At 45.3% G+C, this 18,406-nt stretch overlaps 2 protein-coding genes across 20 annotated transcripts in view; both read right to left on the reverse strand.

Annotated features, from left to right (window-relative positions):
• The window catches only part of LOC149347671 (uncharacterized), a 76,666-nt gene that overhangs the window by 42,904 nt on the left and 15,356 nt on the right, over positions 1–18,406 (reverse strand). For 8 of the 19 annotated variants that reach the window (XR_016292569.1, XR_016292561.1, XR_016292567.1 and 5 more), the window contains exons 6-11: positions 15,012–15,088; positions 11,937–12,073; positions 9,626–9,691; positions 8,848–8,942; positions 2,538–2,659; positions 1,580–1,662 (exon numbers count right to left, since the gene is read on the reverse strand). The gene's annotated coding sequence lies outside the window, so the exon portion shown is untranslated. Of the gene's footprint in view, positions 1–1,579; positions 1,663–2,526; positions 2,660–8,142; positions 8,282–8,847; positions 8,943–9,625; positions 9,692–11,936; positions 12,074–15,011; positions 15,089–18,406 lie in introns of those variants that run through there. The other 11 variants (XR_016292564.1, XR_016292562.1, XR_016292568.1 and 8 more) reach the window with 9 other exon arrangements.
• LOC149347672 (uncharacterized) lies at positions 4,678–8,835 on the reverse strand. Its single transcript, XM_089587280.1, has one exon. The coding sequence runs from the start codon at positions 8,761–8,763 to the stop codon at positions 7,165–7,167; it is 1,599 nt and encodes a 532-aa protein (XP_089443406.1). The 5' UTR covers positions 8,764–8,835; the 3' UTR covers positions 4,678–7,164.

Here is an 18,406-nt window from a genome sequence, read left to right on the forward strand (position 1 = left end):
CTTACGTACTTGCATCTAGTCCATTTTCGTTTATTTTCAGTTTGTCACAGTTCCGCAACCAGAGAGTGAAGCACTCTCAGCAGCAGTCTGCCCCTTCTGCGCCTTTCCGACCTTCCCTTATTCTATTTGGAAACTGCTGACACCATCACACCCTCCTAGTTAGACGCGCTTGTGATACATTTATTCCAAAATGCTGCGATCCCGACGGATTACAGGACTAGGCACGTGGTCACAAAAAAAAAAAAACCAAAGTGCAATGGGAGTCGCATGTCACATGGCAAACCACGAAAAAACAGTGAACACCAGGCATTTACAATACTTTAAACATCACGCATGTTATCAAAACTGGGTGCTAAGCAAAAATAAGTGGCGGTCGCAGCTGTTTTTTCGAAATTATTTCTGCATGATTCGAATGAATTTCTGAATTATTCGAGGCGTAGCAGGGGACAGGAGAAAGTGAGGTAAGTGGATCAGTTTAAGAAGCTTGCGGGGATACGATGGCTGCAGTTGGTAAAGGCGAGACATGTGAAAGGCCTTTGCCCTGCATTGCGACCAGGCTGTGTAATAAGTGCAGGGTTTAAACAGTTCTATCCCCGCATAACTCGTAAAATTAGAGAACAGCTAAAGATATATTTTTACAAGAAATGAATTCTAGTGTGAAGGACTGCATATGTCGGGTCCGTGTGCGGCAAAAGTGTGGGGTTTAGGTTAACCGCGCTGTGTACAACGAAATATTAAAGCCTTAGGCACTTAGTCTTCGCTCTGATATTGAGGGTTGCGAGGCTGGAGTGAGAGAAGTGTGGTAGGGGAATCCGACCGATTGTGCCGGCTGTAGATAAAGCAGGCACCTCTTCCTTCTCCTATTTAAGTACGCGGTCACTGTATTCTACCTACTGGGAGCAATTTCACAAAAATTAACGGTCCGACAAACAAGAGGGCCATCGCCAAGTTGGTGGTTTATCTTGTAAAGCAATCTGACGTGGGAACCCCCACCGAACGCTTTAGAAAAGTGCATAAAAATCATGGACAGGTTCTCGGTCTTTGGTCTTTGAGTTAAACCATAGTTTCGGTGCCACGGTTGAGGACCATGCTGAATTGGATGGAGAAGACTCTTTACGCTTCAAAACTAATGCTGCAGTATTTTGCAACATGTGCAGGTTAGAAATGTGCCGGTAGTTAGACGGGCAAAATGAGTCACACGATCCTGCATCTGGGGGTAATTGCGGACCAAGCGTCGCCGCGGACGCTAGGTCCACAAAATGGCTTGCGTGAAACATCGAAATTAACACTTTCCTGACCAAGCTGCGGCTGCGCTTACCCACTTCCTAAATTCATTTTCTCATTAAAGCACACTGATTACAGGCCTGAGGGGTGGTGGAGCTACAGAGAGAGAGAGAGAGAAAAGGACGGAAAGGCAGAGAGATTAACCAGGCGATGCCCCGTTGGCTACTCTACACTTGGGGAGGGGAACAAAGGGGAAAAAAGGAAAAACGAGCGAGAGAAACGAGCGAGCTAACCGAGGGATAACGCTTTATTTGTCCATCGAGTCTTAGGTAGATATCACTGAAAACGCACTTACAGTGCCCACGAGGACGTCTTCCAGTCCGCAGTGTGTATTGTACTGGGGAAGTATAAAACTGAGTCTCATTAGCCTCCTACGCGCTAGAAAGAAAGGGAGAGAGAGAGAGAAGAGAGGACAGTGAGCCTGGTGGTTATTAGTGAGCAGCCATCGTGTGCACATAGGGAATGCCAATTTCTTACTGGTTTATTTGGCCTAAAAAGTTAAGGTGTTAGATCACGTTCTAGCAGAGATCTGAAAATATTCATCACGGCTTCCGAACAGTGCATCTTTTTTACTGCTACATGCTGATTTTTTTCCTCTGTTGAATTAAATGTTTTGAAAGGTCCACTAAGCACGTTTTTATTTTGATGTGTTTTACCTAATTATTTCTCGCAAGTTACATAGCGATTGGGGCAGGTGGGGGACAGCGGAGGAGGTGGTGCAGGGCGCACTGAGCACCGCTCTTTCTATCGACGCCACGGCGGTTCCGTAAATTACATGCCCCGCTAATGTGGTTTGCTTTTAACCACACACAATATCACACTTTTAACGATAGTCTCAAAGTTCCTGCTCCAAGGATAATGGATGTATTGCAGAGACCATCATGATCATTTGCGGGCGCGTTAGTAACTATCGCAGTATCGCTGAAAAAAAAAAAGTTGCCGAATGGGCTCACAGTATGACCCTGAGGGCACAGTACAGCAAGTGGTTGCCACCTGTAGTGGTATTAGCAATACCAACAGCATAGCGATCATTCCTCCATTCTTCCCTTAAAAACTGGTTATGTCTTCGGCACGTGTTCTTTACGCGTTCTGGCGAGCCGAAAGTCTTTATAAACTCGAAGCCAGTACGCACCAACACACGTACAAAAAAAGCTCCCTTGGTTGCACGGTTTTTCGACAGCGGGAAAAGTAATATTCGTTTTTCACTGCTCTTAGCTTCGGTCACCAATGAAATTAATATACCTGACACTCACTGCTCAACGACGCTCCTGCTGGGTGGTCAGAGGATTGTGCTTGCGATTCCTCAGCCATCGCAGCGGTGGTCGACGGCTTCGGCGAAGAGTGCGGCTCGCAGAGGCTAAGCCTGGGGTTCCTTCTGGCAATAGGAACGAACGCGACTCGGAATGGAGGTTTAACGTCCCAAAGCAACTCAGGCTATGAGGGGCGCCCTAGTGAAGGGCTCCGAAAAGTTCGACCACCTGGGGATCATTTTTTTATTTGTGCTGTCGATGCATGGGAGAATACTGCTGCAATTATTTTGCCGATCAAAGACAATAACAAAGTGGACTGGACGGCTGTCAATTCTGGAGATTGGACTGCCATTGCCACAGCTGAGTTGGAGAGCACCGGAGATGAATGAAATTCAGAGGTCGTGGGCTCGGATCCCTCCGGTGGAATGGTTGTTTTCGAAGCGTAAGCTTCACTATAGTCTTCGGGGCGCTTGGGGTTTGCACTTTTATTTGAGCTTCAAATAAAGCAAAGGGAAGCAAAGTGCAGAACAGGCCCCCTGGGAGAGTGGAAACCTTAGCTGCGTTAGGGCTGACGATGTTATGGCAGACACGCGGCACTGCAGGCATTGGCCGCAGCATTCATTGGGTGAGCAAACTCTCGGGATAAACCATTAAGTGCCACCTGCCATGGTCGCAGGGTGAGTATCGAGTGTCTAGAACGCACTCAACGTTACAGAGGCCAAGCCACGTACACCTGCCTGATACTATTATCATTCTCCCATGGATCAACACTATCAATAAAAAAAACATTCCCCTATGCACATTGGTTTCAGTGGGTGTTGGCTTCCTTTATATGCATGTCAAACGAGCCCCCCATTTCCCTTCCTTTGTTTTAAAAATATATGTGTTACATGTCTGTACAAGATGTTTGTACGTTTGCATAAGGCTGAGAAAATATTTCTTGAGCGATGCTTATGCGCGACTTAATGCGTGCATGGGTTCCTAAAGGTTCAAGAACCTACGAGCCCAATAAGAACTGCTCTCAACAAAATGAAAAAATTCTGTATGATTCAATAATAACCTCATACACATTTTGTCCTACAAATGCAAGAATATAAATTTTAGACAGTGCACGACCTTGTCTGACATCTGTATAATATTTCTATACAATTTGATGACGGAGCTTTCATTAAGGTTTGTATGATACAACTTTTTTTTCTCACTTTTTCAGGAGGGTTATGCTGTCTTCGTAGACAACAGCGGATAATGCGCGTGCAGCACCTCAATATTCGAACCTTAGTGGTTGAGGAGGTATTTCTAGTCCAACAGCCAGCCCACAGGTACTCTATGCTTTGACCCTTGACCCTATTCAAAAAGCTCTTGCACACGTTTAGACTAAAGTTCGTTTAACAGTACTTTTTGCTGGGCTAGTTGGTGTGACATTGTGTTCAGGAAAGAAAAAAACAGCGCTAAATTCTACACAAACCACACAGAAAGACGGACAGGACGGGCGCTTTTTTTTTTCTTTCCTGAGCACGTTTTATTTATTTATTTATTTATTTATTTATTTCGTGTACCCTCAGGGCCAGAGGCATTATAGAGGGGAGTGGTTACAAAAATTTAAGAAAAAAAATGTACAGTGCAGCAAACTAATTAGTAATACAAAAATGATTGCTCCTAGTTATACATTATTAGCTGTTGGGTTCTTGGTGTGCTGGTTAATAGTGTATAATACACAAAATACAGCGCAGCAATACAGTGAAAAACAAACAAACAAAACGCTCGTACAAAAAACAACAAGAATATAGAATAAAAAAAAAGAAGATGATGCTCCTACTTATACAAAGTTTTCTAATGCTGTTTTGAAGCGTTGGTTGTCAGTAATGGTAGCGGTAGATGCAGGAAGGTGATTCCACTCAGCAGATGTGCGCGGAAGAAATGACTGAAACATGGCATTGGTTTTGCAAAATGGAATTCCGACTTTGTTATTGTGATCTAGCCTTGATGAAATGTATTGGGGAGGGGAGATCAGTTCGTGGCGAAGTGAAGGATGATAAAATATCTTGTGAAAAAGTGATAGTCTAAGGGCTTTACGGCGAGATGCTAAAGATGGCAAGCTGAGATTTAATTTCATTGCAGAGATGCTGGCAGTTCGGTTATAATTACATACAATAAAACGAGCAGAATTATTCTGGACCATTTCTAATGAGTGAATTAGGTTTTGTTTAAAGGGATCCCACACTGCTGCAGCATACTCTAGCTTTGAGCGGACCAGTGTCTTATATAGAAGTAGTTTTAGGGAAGAAGGTGCCTTAGAGAAATTACGTTTTAGATATCCCAGCATGCGATTAGCATTATTAATTACGTAAGATGTGTGAATGGACCAAGTGAGGTTGCTAGTAATATGGATACCAAGATATTTGTAAGAAGAAACAGGATCTAGAGGGACATTATTAAGGTGATAGGAAGGTAGCTGGCCGGATGTTCTTGATACACGCAGAAATTTACATTTTTTGATGTTTAATTCCATTGACCATGATTGGCACCAAATACAGATAGCGTTAAGGTCTGATTGAAGAGAAGATATGTCATCGTCGCAAATTATTTCCCTGTAGATGACGCAATCATCTGCGAATAAATGAATGTTAGAGGAAACACAAGAGGGTAGATCATTAATGTAAATTAAAAAAAGTAGAGGACCAAGTACCGACCCTTGAGGTACGCCGGACTGTACTTTACTTGGCTGCGAGGTTGAGTCATTAGCAGAAACAAATTGCGAACGGTTAAAAAGAAAGCATTCGATCCAAGCAAGCAGTTTGGGATCAATGTTAAGTTGATGTAACTTAAACATTAGAAGGTTATGGCATACTTTATCAAATGCTTTCGAGAAATCTAAAAATATACAGTCGGCAAGTGAACAGCGGTCAAGGATGACGTTTAGCTGATGCGTGAATGATACTAGTTGTGTTTCACATGAATAAGTCTTGCGGAAGCCATGTTGCGATGGTGAGAAAAATGAATTAGATTCGAGAAAGCTAGCTAGATTTGAGGCAAGGACATGTTCTAGAATTTTACATGGGATGCAAGTGAGCGAGATAGGCCGGTAGTTAAAAGTACAATGCTTGTCACCTGATTTATGGAGTGGGATCACCTTCCCTACCTTCCATTCAGCCGGCAAAGAACTTTTTTCGAGCGACTGCTGGAATATCTTTGTTAGAAAAATGGAAGAATAACAGCTCGTGTTTTTCAAAAATTTCGCGTTGATTAAATCGTGCCCAGGAGCGGAAGATGGTTTTAGAGATGAAATTATTGATTCGATGCCTTCTGCTTCAATGGTTGTGGGAAACATTGCTGGATAAACATTGTTGTGCGTAGATTGGGGCGTAATATTGGTAGTTGAAGAAAAGTTGCGCAGGAAAACTTCGTTAAGTACAGACGCACATTCGTTAGCTGGAATAACATTGGAAGAGCTGTCAATCAAGGTTATCATGTCATCCGCTTTGGGGTTAATCACACGCCAGAATTTTTTTATGTCGGTTTTAAGCATTGATGGCAGGGTATTATGAAGAAAGTTATTCTTTGCTTGTTTAAGCGCGGTTAAATACTCATGGGCTGCCAGTTTGTATTTAGTCCACCGTGTTATGCTAACAGAACCTTTCGCAGATTTGTAGAGACGCCTTTTTTTATTAGACAAGCGCTTGAGACAGGTGCTGTACCATGGAGCGTTATGGTTACAGACAAGGGTGCGAAGTGGGATGCATTTGTTTGTTAATTCAGCAATTTTGGAAGAAAACATATTCCAGTTAGACTGAACACTACGGCAGTCAAAGTCTTGTAGAAAGTCGTCAAGGAAGACTGATAATTCAGTATTAATGGCTTCAAAATTAGCTTTTGCATAATTTCGAAACGGTTTGAATTTTTTAACGGTTTTTGGTCGCAAGATATTCAAGTTGAATGAAAGGGCCGAATGGTCGCTCAAGCCGGGTAAGTACGTGATGTCGGAAACAAGATCAGGTTGCGCTGTTAATACAAGGTCCAGTGTGTTTGCGACAGATTCCATAATTCTTGTAGGCTGCGTAACAAGTTGTGAAAACGAAAAAACTGAGCACATTTCTAAGAACTCATTGGCTAATGAAGAAAAAGGCTGTAAGGTTGGAGATCCAGTGTTCCATACTATATTTGGTAGATTAAAATCGCCAAGCAGAAATAAAGGTAACGTGGGATAACGGCATGTAACGATGTTAATGATATCATGTACCTCATTTACGAAGTTAGATGAATGGTTTGGGGGGCGGTAACAAACACCAATGATTATCTTCTGGTGGTTTAGTTCAACGATGGCCCAAACCATTTCTAAGTCAGTAGATACATGAATACACTGGGATGCAAGATCTTTCGAAATGGCTAAGAGCACGCCGCCTCCCTGTCGCATTGTTCGGTCACAACGATAGAGTGAAAAACGATGAGCGGTCTGAAAAAGTTCGTGATCTTGAACCTGTGAATGCAGCCACGTTTCTGTAAGCACTAAAATATCGGTATTGCAAGTATCTAAGACAGAAGTTAAGGAAGCGCGTTTATTCATGATGCTACGAATATTAGTAAAAAAAACTGATACGTGGGACGCGTCTTGTCCACTTCCCCTCGCGCTTTCCTAACTTGGGACGTGTTCACAATCAACATGCTCGCCGCTATTTCGTGGTTCGTACGCGGCATTTTCGCTGATGGTGTCTGTTGCCGGGTTATAGACGAACTGTTTTTTATTCATGATTAGTTTAGTGTATCTTAACTGGAAAGTACATGGTTGGGGCTGGCTTTTAGCGTACTCAATGAGTTTTTTTCGTACATGGCGTGTGGCGGGCGAAAAATCTTCGGAAATAGAGACATCATTTTCTTTTAGCTTTGCTCGCGCGGAAAGTACTTTGTCTTTTGTTTTCGTGCTGGCGAACTTGACAACAATTGGGCGACACTTATCGGGCGTGTAGCGACCTATGCGATGGGCGCGTTCTATTGCTGTGTCGGGTAGGCTGTCGATTGCTTCGGCTAGTGCTGCCCTTACGTTCGACTCTGACTGTTCCCATGATTCGCGAGAATCGGGGATTCCATGAAAAATTAAATTATTGCGTCGAGATCTATCCTCAAGTTCGTCAACACGCAGTTTTAAAGAGTCGAGCCGATTTGTCTGGACTTGTGCTGACACTTGAATTCCAGCAATGTCATCATCGAGACGGTCTAATACCTTTGTTTTTTCTTCAAGATTGTCTAACCTCGTCTGGATTGCCTCAATTTTGGTCTCGATGTTCTTTTGACCAACCTTAATTGCCTTAACGTCGCTAACCAACTCGGCCTGGCCCTTAGCGGATTCTACAGATCGTGCCTGGAGGTCCTTTAATAGCCGAAAAAGAACTTCCATCTGCTCCGAAGGATTAGCGGGCAAATGTTGCAGTTCAAGTAATGCTTCAGTATTACGCGTGGTGGGCCCCAGATTAGTCTCTACATCACCGGAGCGCAGTATGAGCATCGCCATTGAGAAAAAATCGCAGACAATTTCACAAAGCACTTGTTGGCACGGAAGCAATAGCAAGAACGGGTCGTCACTTTTCTTAGCATAAAGCGAAACGTTTTTACACACCTGCGAAGGGTAAAGATGCGCTGCATGAGCCATGGTGTTCCAAATGCTGCTTCCGTGCCAACTAAACGGACTGTCGCTCAGACAGCCGCTTAAATTGCCACTGCGATGTGACGTCAGAGTCGACGATGAAGGTACGTAGAAAGCCGGTCGCATTAACTGTAGTGGATCCAGGTGAAGATAGTTGAAGGGCTGCTGGTAGAATGCGTCATCGCTTGATTGTAGCAGCGGTGTGGAAATGTCATCCGCCGAGTATGCCGGGGGCTGACACAGCAGTACCAAGAACGCGAAGATCGTCTGCGAAGGGTAAAGATGCGCTGCATGAGCCATGGTGTTCCAAATGCTGCTTCCGTGCCAACTAAACGGACTGTCGCTCAGACAGCCGCTTAAATTGCCACTGCGATGTGACGTCAGAGTCGACGATGAAGGTACGTAGAAAGCCGGTCGCATTAACTGTAGTGGATCCAGGTGAAGATAGTTGAAGGGCTGCTGGTAGAATGCGTCATCGCTTGATTGTAGCAGCGGTGTGGAAATGTCATCCGCCGAGTATGCCGGGGGCGGACACAGCAGTACCAAGAACGCGAAGATCGTCTGCGAAGGGTAAAGATGCGCTGCATGAGCCATGGTGTTCCAAATGCTGCTTCCGTGCCAACTAAACTCCAGCGTTCACTCGCAACGCAATTCAACAAAATATGAACAAAGGTTAACCTTGGGAAAGGCGTAGAAGAATGCGTGTAGACAGCCGGGTTATCGGCTCCTTGGACGGCTCGCATCGGCTGTGCTTGGTGGTCGGCTCCTGAACGCTGAAAGTGGAGGAAAATACAAAAATACGGGATAAGCGGCCAAAGATTCTGCAAGCGGTCGGAACTGCGCAATGTATGAAAACCTTCGTTCTTGTGGCTCGTTTTTTGCGAGCTACAGGCTTACTGAAAGTTTTTATTCGAACAAGAATCATGTTGCAGTCCCTCTTCGAAATTTGAGAATCGCGAGGTTGAACGCCCCGAAGCGACACATGAGCTATAAGTAGTGGTTTGACTGTTCGGTTCAAACCAAAAGGCACCGATAAATGTAAGCCGATTGCAGTTTTTGGCATTCGGTTTTAACCGAAAGAGCTCAGTATTCTCAGCGTCCGAGGCACAGCTGGCTAGCTGTCGAGTACGGGTTACATTCACAGTAGAAAATAACGTAAGAAAGCCAGAGGCGCGATGCGAGGGTTTTAATGTAGGATTAGCAGCGCATCTGGGGAGAATGAGGTATTGCTCGGCTTGCTTACGCGCCTCTGCATAGCGGTGAGCACCACAACCTCATCGGAAGTTATAGCTAAGACCTACTTATTCACTATTATCATTCAGTTAGAACAGTTAGCTGGCTAAGCAGGTTTATCTACTGCAAGCTCACACGAAACCATGTATAGGCGGTGCAAATATGTTCTGTCTACCGCGACAATCAAGTGGCACTTCCATCGCTGCCATCAACACGCTCCGACCTGTCACTCAATCCAGCTCGGCAGTCACTGCAGCCTCCTGCTCCTTTCCCTAGTTTCTTCGTCCTCCTGAAATATGGATAAAGATGTTCGCTGCAGAATCTACCAAGTGACAACATTGCGCAGACTGTGTTATCAACCCAACGATAGAATTCTAGGTTTCTTGATTGCCTGCTACGCTTAGCCAACGGCAAAAATGTTATAAACCGAATTGACCCTTCACAAGAATTGAACGATTCTAATCGCCTGCATAGGTGAGTACCGAGAAGAACAAGCCTCTACTTTTCTACATATTTTATATGCCACAGTGGACTTCGCTTGTTGTTTGTGAATGGGCTAGAATGGTCGACGCCATGAAATGCAGTCCAGAGAAGATACAAGAATTCTTTCTCTCCTATTTTTGCCCTCCGTCACTCCTGGTTGGCTAGAGTTCATTATTAGAGTTCATTATTTTGTAATGGCTCTTAGATGAGCCACAGGCATTTTCAAGCTATTTTCTTTAGCTTTTGGCCTGTGGCTCATCCTAAAGACTGTATGCACATTTGTAAAATAAAATAAAGTTTGGTTTGGTTTAAAGTTTGGTTCAGGTTTGCCTGAACCAATGAGAAGCAGGGGAAAAATATAAAAGAAATAAATTTTGCATAAAACTGCTGTATTATCCCTGCCGCCGACACCAGAAACTTTCCACGGACTACAAGGTGTAGATCGTGAGGTACACGACTTTTTTGCCAAGAAAATGCGCTATAATGCAGATAACAGGCGTTCACACATCCGGTATGCATACAAAAAGTAGTTAGTTACCTCTACCATCGAAGATTCACTAAGATCATAGAACTAGATTTTTTCAAACACATACATAGAAAAAGCCTTGCTGTCGGAAAGAAAGCTCGCCTGTGTGCACATCGGGGAAAAAGAATGCGTTCCGAGCCACACACTCATGTAGTACAATGAGGTGTGCATAGCAGAAGGCTTCCCGTACAGGATTCCATTGCGATGGTTTTTAGATCGACACAGCCGTTTGGCTGTGTAGCTGCTAGTAGTAGCAGCTACAGCCGGCTAACAGACATAAGTATCAACAGGTGCAAAGCGAAACCTAATACACAAGTCTGACATTGAAGTAGTTTCATCTCTCGAACTACACACAAGAAAAAGGTCAGTTCTAGGCTATTAAATGTCACCGTTTTGAGGCAGCTTAGTTTGCAAAAACTTGCTGTATAATTTCCTGGAGTTGAGGTTTTTGCAGATTATGGTATTATGGCATTTGGCAAAATAATCTGAAAACATTAACATGCCTCTAGAAGCACGACCGGTAAGCACGTAGCACTTATAGCTTTGGAGAACTATGTTAGAGTTCATAGACCCATGGGCAAAACTGTGTCAGTGTGGCTGCGCGCTGAGCCGTGGCACCACTGCTTCGCCAGGTGTGCGCATGCGCGCGTCGGGCCTCACGGCTACGCTGACGGTGGAGGAGACGCCGTTCGCCTCGTCAGTTGTGCGCATGCGCGGAGTGACGTCAGAGCATGCAGCTCGCGTGTGCTCCCGGCGCCTAAATTATGCTAGCATTTCGAGCCTTCAGCGTGGCAGCGCCGTAGCCACCATGGCTGTGCAGTGGCTGGTCACGTGGTTGGTCACGTGGTGTGGAGCAGCAGCCGGCGGCGAAAGCGAGTGGGGAAGTAGAGAGGGGGAGATCGGGGAGGGTGAATCCACGTCCAGGGAGGAAGATGAAGGAACGCCCAGCTAAATGGAGCGGCGAAAGACTGACTTTGCAATTCGACTGAGCGAGTTCCACTCGGCCAGCTGTAGCTGTCGCGTCACTCCCGGTTTAACCAGAGCTAAACCGCAGCCAATTTTTTTCTATAAAGATTTCAAGTTTTCATTTCTCGCACGTTACACTATATAATTTGCTTTTGAGGCACAGTAGCACGCTATAGGCACCTCCTGCTTCTTAGGCTCATTTGTTAATTACCACAAGTCAACATGTTGCTCTAAAAAATTTGGTAGGGATTTCAAATTGTTAACAAAATTGTGAGGAATGGGACAGGCAACAAAGTATGAGCATTCATTTACTGATTACTTCATAATTTGATATGCTGAGCACAGTTGTTTGTGCCCTGTCATATTGCTCACGACTGTACATGAACCCTTCTACATGGTTGCAAGTCTCAATTACGAGCAGTTCGAATAACACGCCAGACAGTTAAATTTTTCAAGTTTGCACGCAGTGATATGACCAGCACGACTCCTCCATGAGCTAGGCAGATGGGCAAGTTGGTTGAGATGGCGCGGCAAGAACATTGCTGTTAATATTACTAACCTTGTGTCAGCAGTATGGCGACGGCTGCAGGAGAAGTAAAGCAGGATGCAGCACTCCTCCCAGGATGCGAACGTTCTAAAAGACCTGGTTGGCTTCGCGAAGACAGCTCAAAACACAGGCTGTAGGCACATTCCGGTCTGCGAATGGATGAAGCAGAATGCAGCGTCCACCTTCAAATTTAAATTCAAATTCAAATTTATTTTAGCATCAACAATGATGTTACAGAACTCGTGATGCAACGGGGTGCTAGCAAAAAGCCTGTAACGGCTTGACAAAGGCTAGCACCCCGTTCACAAAGCAATACAGCAGGGGACAAAAAGTGATAGCGATATAAAGAAAAGCAATATATATATGGCGACGGCTTTACATAATCATAAAAACATGTTAAGTGATAAGGCTAACATTGCGGGTTCATAATTGTAAGTGTTAATGTCTTGGAGGTGACTTGGAGGTGTTATCAGAAGAGTTAAGAGCATGTGGTAGTGTGTACATCAGCATTTGGCGGCCATAGTTAGTACAACACGCGCAACACGCGCAACACGCGCAACACGCAAAACATATTACGACAGGAGATGCGTGTCGGGAGGGGGTTACTTTCCTGAAAATTTCCGTATGTTTTTATAGAATATATGAAGTCAGGATGTTGCATACGCAGTCGGTATGAAATATATGAAAAACACGTATGGAAAGCGCGTATGACGTATTGTACACTGTACAGAAATAGTACGGAAATAAAGTGGAATGCTTACGGACTCCGCAGAGACAAGATGTAGATTTGTAACTGGATATCGATTCCTATATATTTTTCCTTATCTTATGAACTCCATATTCCAATAATTACATACGAGCGGCTAATGTAAACCTATAATCTACCTATAAACTGTCTCCGCCTCGATTCTCGGAAAAACCGGTCTTGTTTAGTGTGTGGAACGTTTAGACTTTGAATGCCTTTGTGTGTTCTCAACTAAAGAGTCTGTATTTTGGAATACAAAAAGGCAGTAAGACTAAAAATTGGAAACACTGAACTAGACTGGATGAGTTTGTGCGAAAAGATGCTTACGCACTCTAAGTCTGGTTGCAGTTATAACCGTCTCATTGCGTCTTGCAAGCGGCAAAAGTTAGGATAGAAAACACGAATAAAAAGAACACACTAAAGCACTGATCTCACCAAGGGCAGCAGTCGGCTGAGCTGAGAGGCTGTCTAGAAGGAGACGGTTTATACATAGATAGGCTGAGTACTTACTGGTTTAATGAAAAAACATCCATAAACATCCGCCGTGAAAACGCACCGGTTTCTAGGCGTGTGTAGGCTAGCCAAAGTTTGCGGTGAGGCACTAAGATTAGTGGCACGTATATTTTGAACGGACGTAAGCCCTTGTTTGTTCCTTAAGAAAGCACTGCGGGCATGGCCGACAACCTAAGCGTAGGCAGTCGACTCGCGTCTAGGAAAGTTCTTCAGTAGTGACAAATTTTTCAGGCCGATGTGGGAATATATCATTTCTTAGTAATTTAGATTAGAGCTCTCATTCAGCTGACCCCATGAGGAAAAGTTTAAACATCTCGATGAAGAGTACAAAGTCACGGCGCTCACGAATGGCTGTCAAGGCCCGCGGTATAAGTTTGACGCTGTCGACCATTCATCAGGTGCTCAAAATAGAGCCACTACTTTCGAGGCTTCCCGCGATGGATTCTTTTAGAGCTCTCGCCAACGTTGTGAAGCATTAGAACCAAATTTGGCTTTCTATCAAACGTTTTGTCACACTTGTCACAATTTGGCTTTGTTGTCAGACTTCCCATGTACAACGTCACGAGTCGAATGATGAGGTGGACGGGAAGCGCGTATAGTGACACAGAGACGTAAGACAACCGCACAGTGCATATCTGGATAGCACCTCATGCACCTGATGCTAATCATGGAGTGTGATGAACCGTGTGTTGCAGCCTTAAACCCCTCTTCGGATTTCGAACCCGACGGCGCTTTGCATTTGGCGGAACCGGCTGGGACAGTTAATTAGGGAGGCACATCGCTGGTATCACCACCAACTGACATACGTGGCACTGTGAGGAGTGGCGTCAAATAAGAGCCTCCGTGATAGCGACTGAGGATCAACTGGTGAACTGCGGATATTATACAAAGGGCGGCTGATCACATGAACGACGGGGGGTACTGAAAGGTGAACCTGCTCCTATTAGGAAAGGTGAACCTGCTCCTAAGGGCATCTACCTGTGCAACGTAGGGGACCCTGATTGCCGTGGAAGCACTCAACGTCCGATATACATGGATAGCACTGCAGATGTCGTGCCTCAACCGTCCTCTACTACTGCTATAAGTTCCGCTACATCCTCCGACGGGGCCGTAGGACACATTAGTTACAAATACTGGCTGGTCGCATACAAATGGACTCAGTAAATGGCCAAGCCAAAAGGTTTAGTTTGCGCTAATTTTTTCTTTGAGGCTAGCGGTATAGCGTACCAAAAGACGACTGAACTGGCAGACACGAACAGAAAAAAACGATTTGTTTTGTCTGCGGATTGTCTGGAAATAAACTAATCAAATAATCATAAATCCTGGTTCATTTTTCAAAAGCTCTCGGAGGGTTTCGAAGAACTGGTCTGAAGATTATTTAAGCTGCTAAAGATTTATTTCTCTGTGATCGAGAAAAGGAGCCCTAATGAAAACCTCCGCATTACATGGGGACATGCGTTCCCAGCTGCTTTGAGCATGAACAAAGAAACACAACGTCGTAACATAATCACACAAAAAAGTTTCGAGAAAGAAAAACTTCATAAGCACGTTGGGCTCGCCGCCGTTTCGAAGGAACACTTTTCTGAGAAGGAAAACTTCAAATCTACACTGGCCAAGGTGGAGAAGGCAGCTTTGGCACTTCTGGAAAAAGTGCTCTTTAAAAACAAAACTCGGAAGTTCTAACGTCAGAACCAGAGGAGTTGAATGGAATATTTTATGTGGCCAAAACGCACAAAGATCTGGTGTTGTCCAACTCTATCATCTTTTTTCTGTCCCTGCAGCTTAAAAATTCGATGCATTGTCTTAAAACAACACTGAGGGGGACTTACCATGGTGTGTGGAAGTAAAAATCCCGTGTCTGAATCACTGCTTCCTCCAGGGTCCTTTCCCTAGTTTCTTTGTCCTCCTGAAATAATGATGAAGATATCCTGAGGAGCATCTACCACGGGGTAACAATGCGCAGGCCGTATTTTCAACACAACGTCACCATAGATGGAATTTTAGGTTTCTTGATTGCCTGCTATGCTTAGCGACACGGCTTAATCTAATAAACCGAACTGATCCTTTACAAGAACTGGACGTTTCTAATCGCCTGCATAGGTGAGTACCGAGGAGATCAAGCCTATACTTTTCTGTATTATTTATATGCCACAGTGGACTTTGCTTATTATTTGTGAATGAGCTAGAATGGTCGATGGCATGCAGTGCAGTCCAGAGAAGATACAAGAATTTTTTCTCTCCTATTTTGTTCCTCCACCACTACTGGTTGGCCAGACTTGAGTTTTTCCTCAACCAAGGAGATGGGGGCGAAAAATTTAATAATTTTATTTTGAATAAAACTGCTGTATTATTCCAACCACCGGCATCAGAATCTCTCCTCGGACTACAAGCTATGTATCGTGAGGTATACGGCGTTTTTACCAAGAAAATGCGTTAAAATGCAGATAACAGGTGTTCGCACATCTGGTATGCATGCTAATAGTAGTTAGTTACCTGTACCATCGAGCATTCACTTAGTTCGTTATAACGAGATTTTTTCAAACACATACATAGCAAAAGCCTTGCTGTCAGAAAAAAAGCTCGCATGAGTACACATCGGGGAAAAAAAGATGGTCTCTGAGCCATACACATATGTAAAATGAATGAGGTCTGCATAGCAGAAGGCTTCCTGTACAGGATTCCAAGGTGATGTTTATTTAGATCGAAACAGCAGTTTCACAAGGAGTACCAGCTACAGCCCGCTAACAGGCACATAAGTATCAACAGATGTAAAGCGAAATCTAATACACCAGTCTGATGTGCATGTAGTTTCATCTCTCGAACTACACAGAAGGAAAAGGTCTGTGCTAGGCTCTTAAATATTCGTCACAATTTTAAGGCAGCTTAATTTACAAGAACTTGCTCGATGATTTCCTCGAGCTGAGGTTTTTATAAAATCTGCTACTATGGCATTTAACACAATAATCTGTCAACATTAACATGTTGCTGGAAGCACGACCGGCAAACACGTAGCACTTATAGCTTTGGAGACCTGTGTCAGGGTTGTCACACTCACGGGCAAAATTAACTGCACAAGAACATTTCAGTAACGAACTGGCATTGCTGTAGAGAACACTGCCCATCGTGGGCTAAATGCACAACTTCATGCGGCTCGAAGCCGACCGAATATGTTGCAGCTATATTTGCTTCGTCTGTAGAGCTAGGTAAGATATCTTTAAAGTTATTGGTGTTTTAATGCAAAAGCATTTAGGTTGCCTCACAGAAAATTCCAGCTACTCTATCACAATATTTTCTCATGGTTGAGTGCAGTCACGTGACCTCGTGACGTCATCACAACCTGCCCACCGTGGCAGGAGACAACCGGCTGATTGGATTGAAAGGTCACGCGACCTTGTGACTTCAAAACATGTCCATGGTTGTAGGTGGCAACTTGGTAGAAAATCTGAGGAGTCCACCTAGTAGAAAATTTTAGGACCCCCAAAATTTGGATGCTGCTTCCCCTCCCCTTGCTCTAAAATTCACAAGGAGCCCCAAAAATAGTCCCAGACCAGATAATGGATAAAGGTGGATTAAGGTTGATTACTGGGTCGGATTAGTGTAATCCCAGAGGTAATCACATGGAAGGTACTCAAACATTCTAGAAGGGAGTGACATGCATATTGTTAGAATGCAATGGAACCTGTTCCAACTGGAGTTCAGGAGGGAAATTCAGAAATTGCATTAGACACTCATTGTAGACGTCGTATCAGGCAATCTAATTCCTTCTGAATTTTCCTTTTTCAGGACTGTGGTTTAAGTTCTTGTCCTTTTGTAGCGATAACTACACTACGCTAGCCGCTTCTCGAGGTCAGCGTGGCTGCGCGCTGAGCCGTGGCACCACTGCTTCGCCAGCTGTGGACGCGCGCGCGTCGGGCCACGCGGTGGAGGAGACGCCACCCGCCTCGTGAGTTGTGCGCATGCGCTGAGTGACGTCAGAGCACGGAGCTGGTGTGTGCGCACGGCGCCAATATTATGCCAGGATTTCGGGCCTTCAGCGTGGCAGCGCCGTAGCCACCGTGGCGGTGCAGTGGCCGGTCACGTGGTTGGTCACGTGGTGCGGAGCAGCTGCCGGTGGCGGCGAAACCGAGTGGGGGAGAGGGAATCCATGTCCAGGGACGAAGCTGAAGGAACACCCAGCTAAACGGTGCGACGAAAGGCTTCATCGAAACATTCATCGATGGCGGCGAGTCCTCATACCACTGTCATCACAGTGGAGCTGCGCTTAAATGATGCTCCACTGCACTCGCAGGTGGCTGTTTCTATCACAGCCAACGGTAGAGAATGAGCGACCCATCTTGCTCTTCCCGAGCACCTTCTGAGGCGGTTGCTAGGCAACGGCGACTCAAGGTCGTTTGGTAGCCTCACCGCCACGAGCATACGCGACGAACCGAGTTTGGCTCCAGTAGTGCTGCTTTCGCAACAAAATCGTGCGAGAGGCAACCGCGCCGCTAGTGCACAACGTGGGAGACGCAATGCTTGCAGATGCCCATCTATGTGCATCACTTACATTGAATTTTGTACGCCACTTTATTAAGTGACACGAAAAAAAAATTGCTGAGGATCAGCTTGGCTAAGCCTGGGGAATGCGAAGCATATTAGTGGCTAGGCTTGGTTATAAATGGCTTTCCTTGGTTGAATACTTGGTCATTTTAATACAACCACTAGAAGCCTTCGTCGTGGGGGAAGACAACGGCATGGCTACAGCGGAACGCCGACTAACCCCGAGACGCTCGTTGGGTGAGCGCCTGGATTGCCACGGAAGCCGCGTCTGGCTGCCCGGTGTAGCGAGCGTTTCACCTACACCGAGTGTGAACGCGCGTTCGAAATGCGCGGGAACGAGCGGGTGTGACGGCTAGTGGTCCCACAGCGACGGCGCGAGGTGGAGGCCGGCTCTTTCATCCGATGTCACGTGGTGTGACGTCACGGTGCCACGTTGCGTGACGTCACGATGACACGTGGTGTCAATGCTAGGGGTCCCACGGCGACGGCGTGAGTGGTAGCCCTAGCAATATGCTTGGCATAAAAGCTGACGTCACGCATCGCATAGCAATGGAGAGGCTGACATCGCACCATCTGTTAGGTGCGGGGCCGGCTCCTCGAGGAGCAGGGGGTCCGCGGGCTCCTGACCACGCGACGAGCGGCTAGACCTGGCATAGCATTGCTTTCGCAATAAAACCCTTCGTTT

This window comes from Amblyomma mixtum, chromosome 4, assembly GCF_055824585.1.
Source record: "Amblyomma mixtum isolate Tamu chromosome 4, ASM5582458v1, whole genome shotgun sequence".
Taxonomy (NCBI): Eukaryota; Metazoa; Arthropoda; class Arachnida; order Ixodida; family Ixodidae; genus Amblyomma; species Amblyomma mixtum.

Bases quoted from the DNA above. Each gene is read 5' to 3' on its own strand.
- LOC149347672 (XM_089587280.1), bottom strand. From the start codon at position 8,763: ATGGCTCATGCAGCGCATCTTTACCCTTCGCAGACGATCTTCGCGTTC.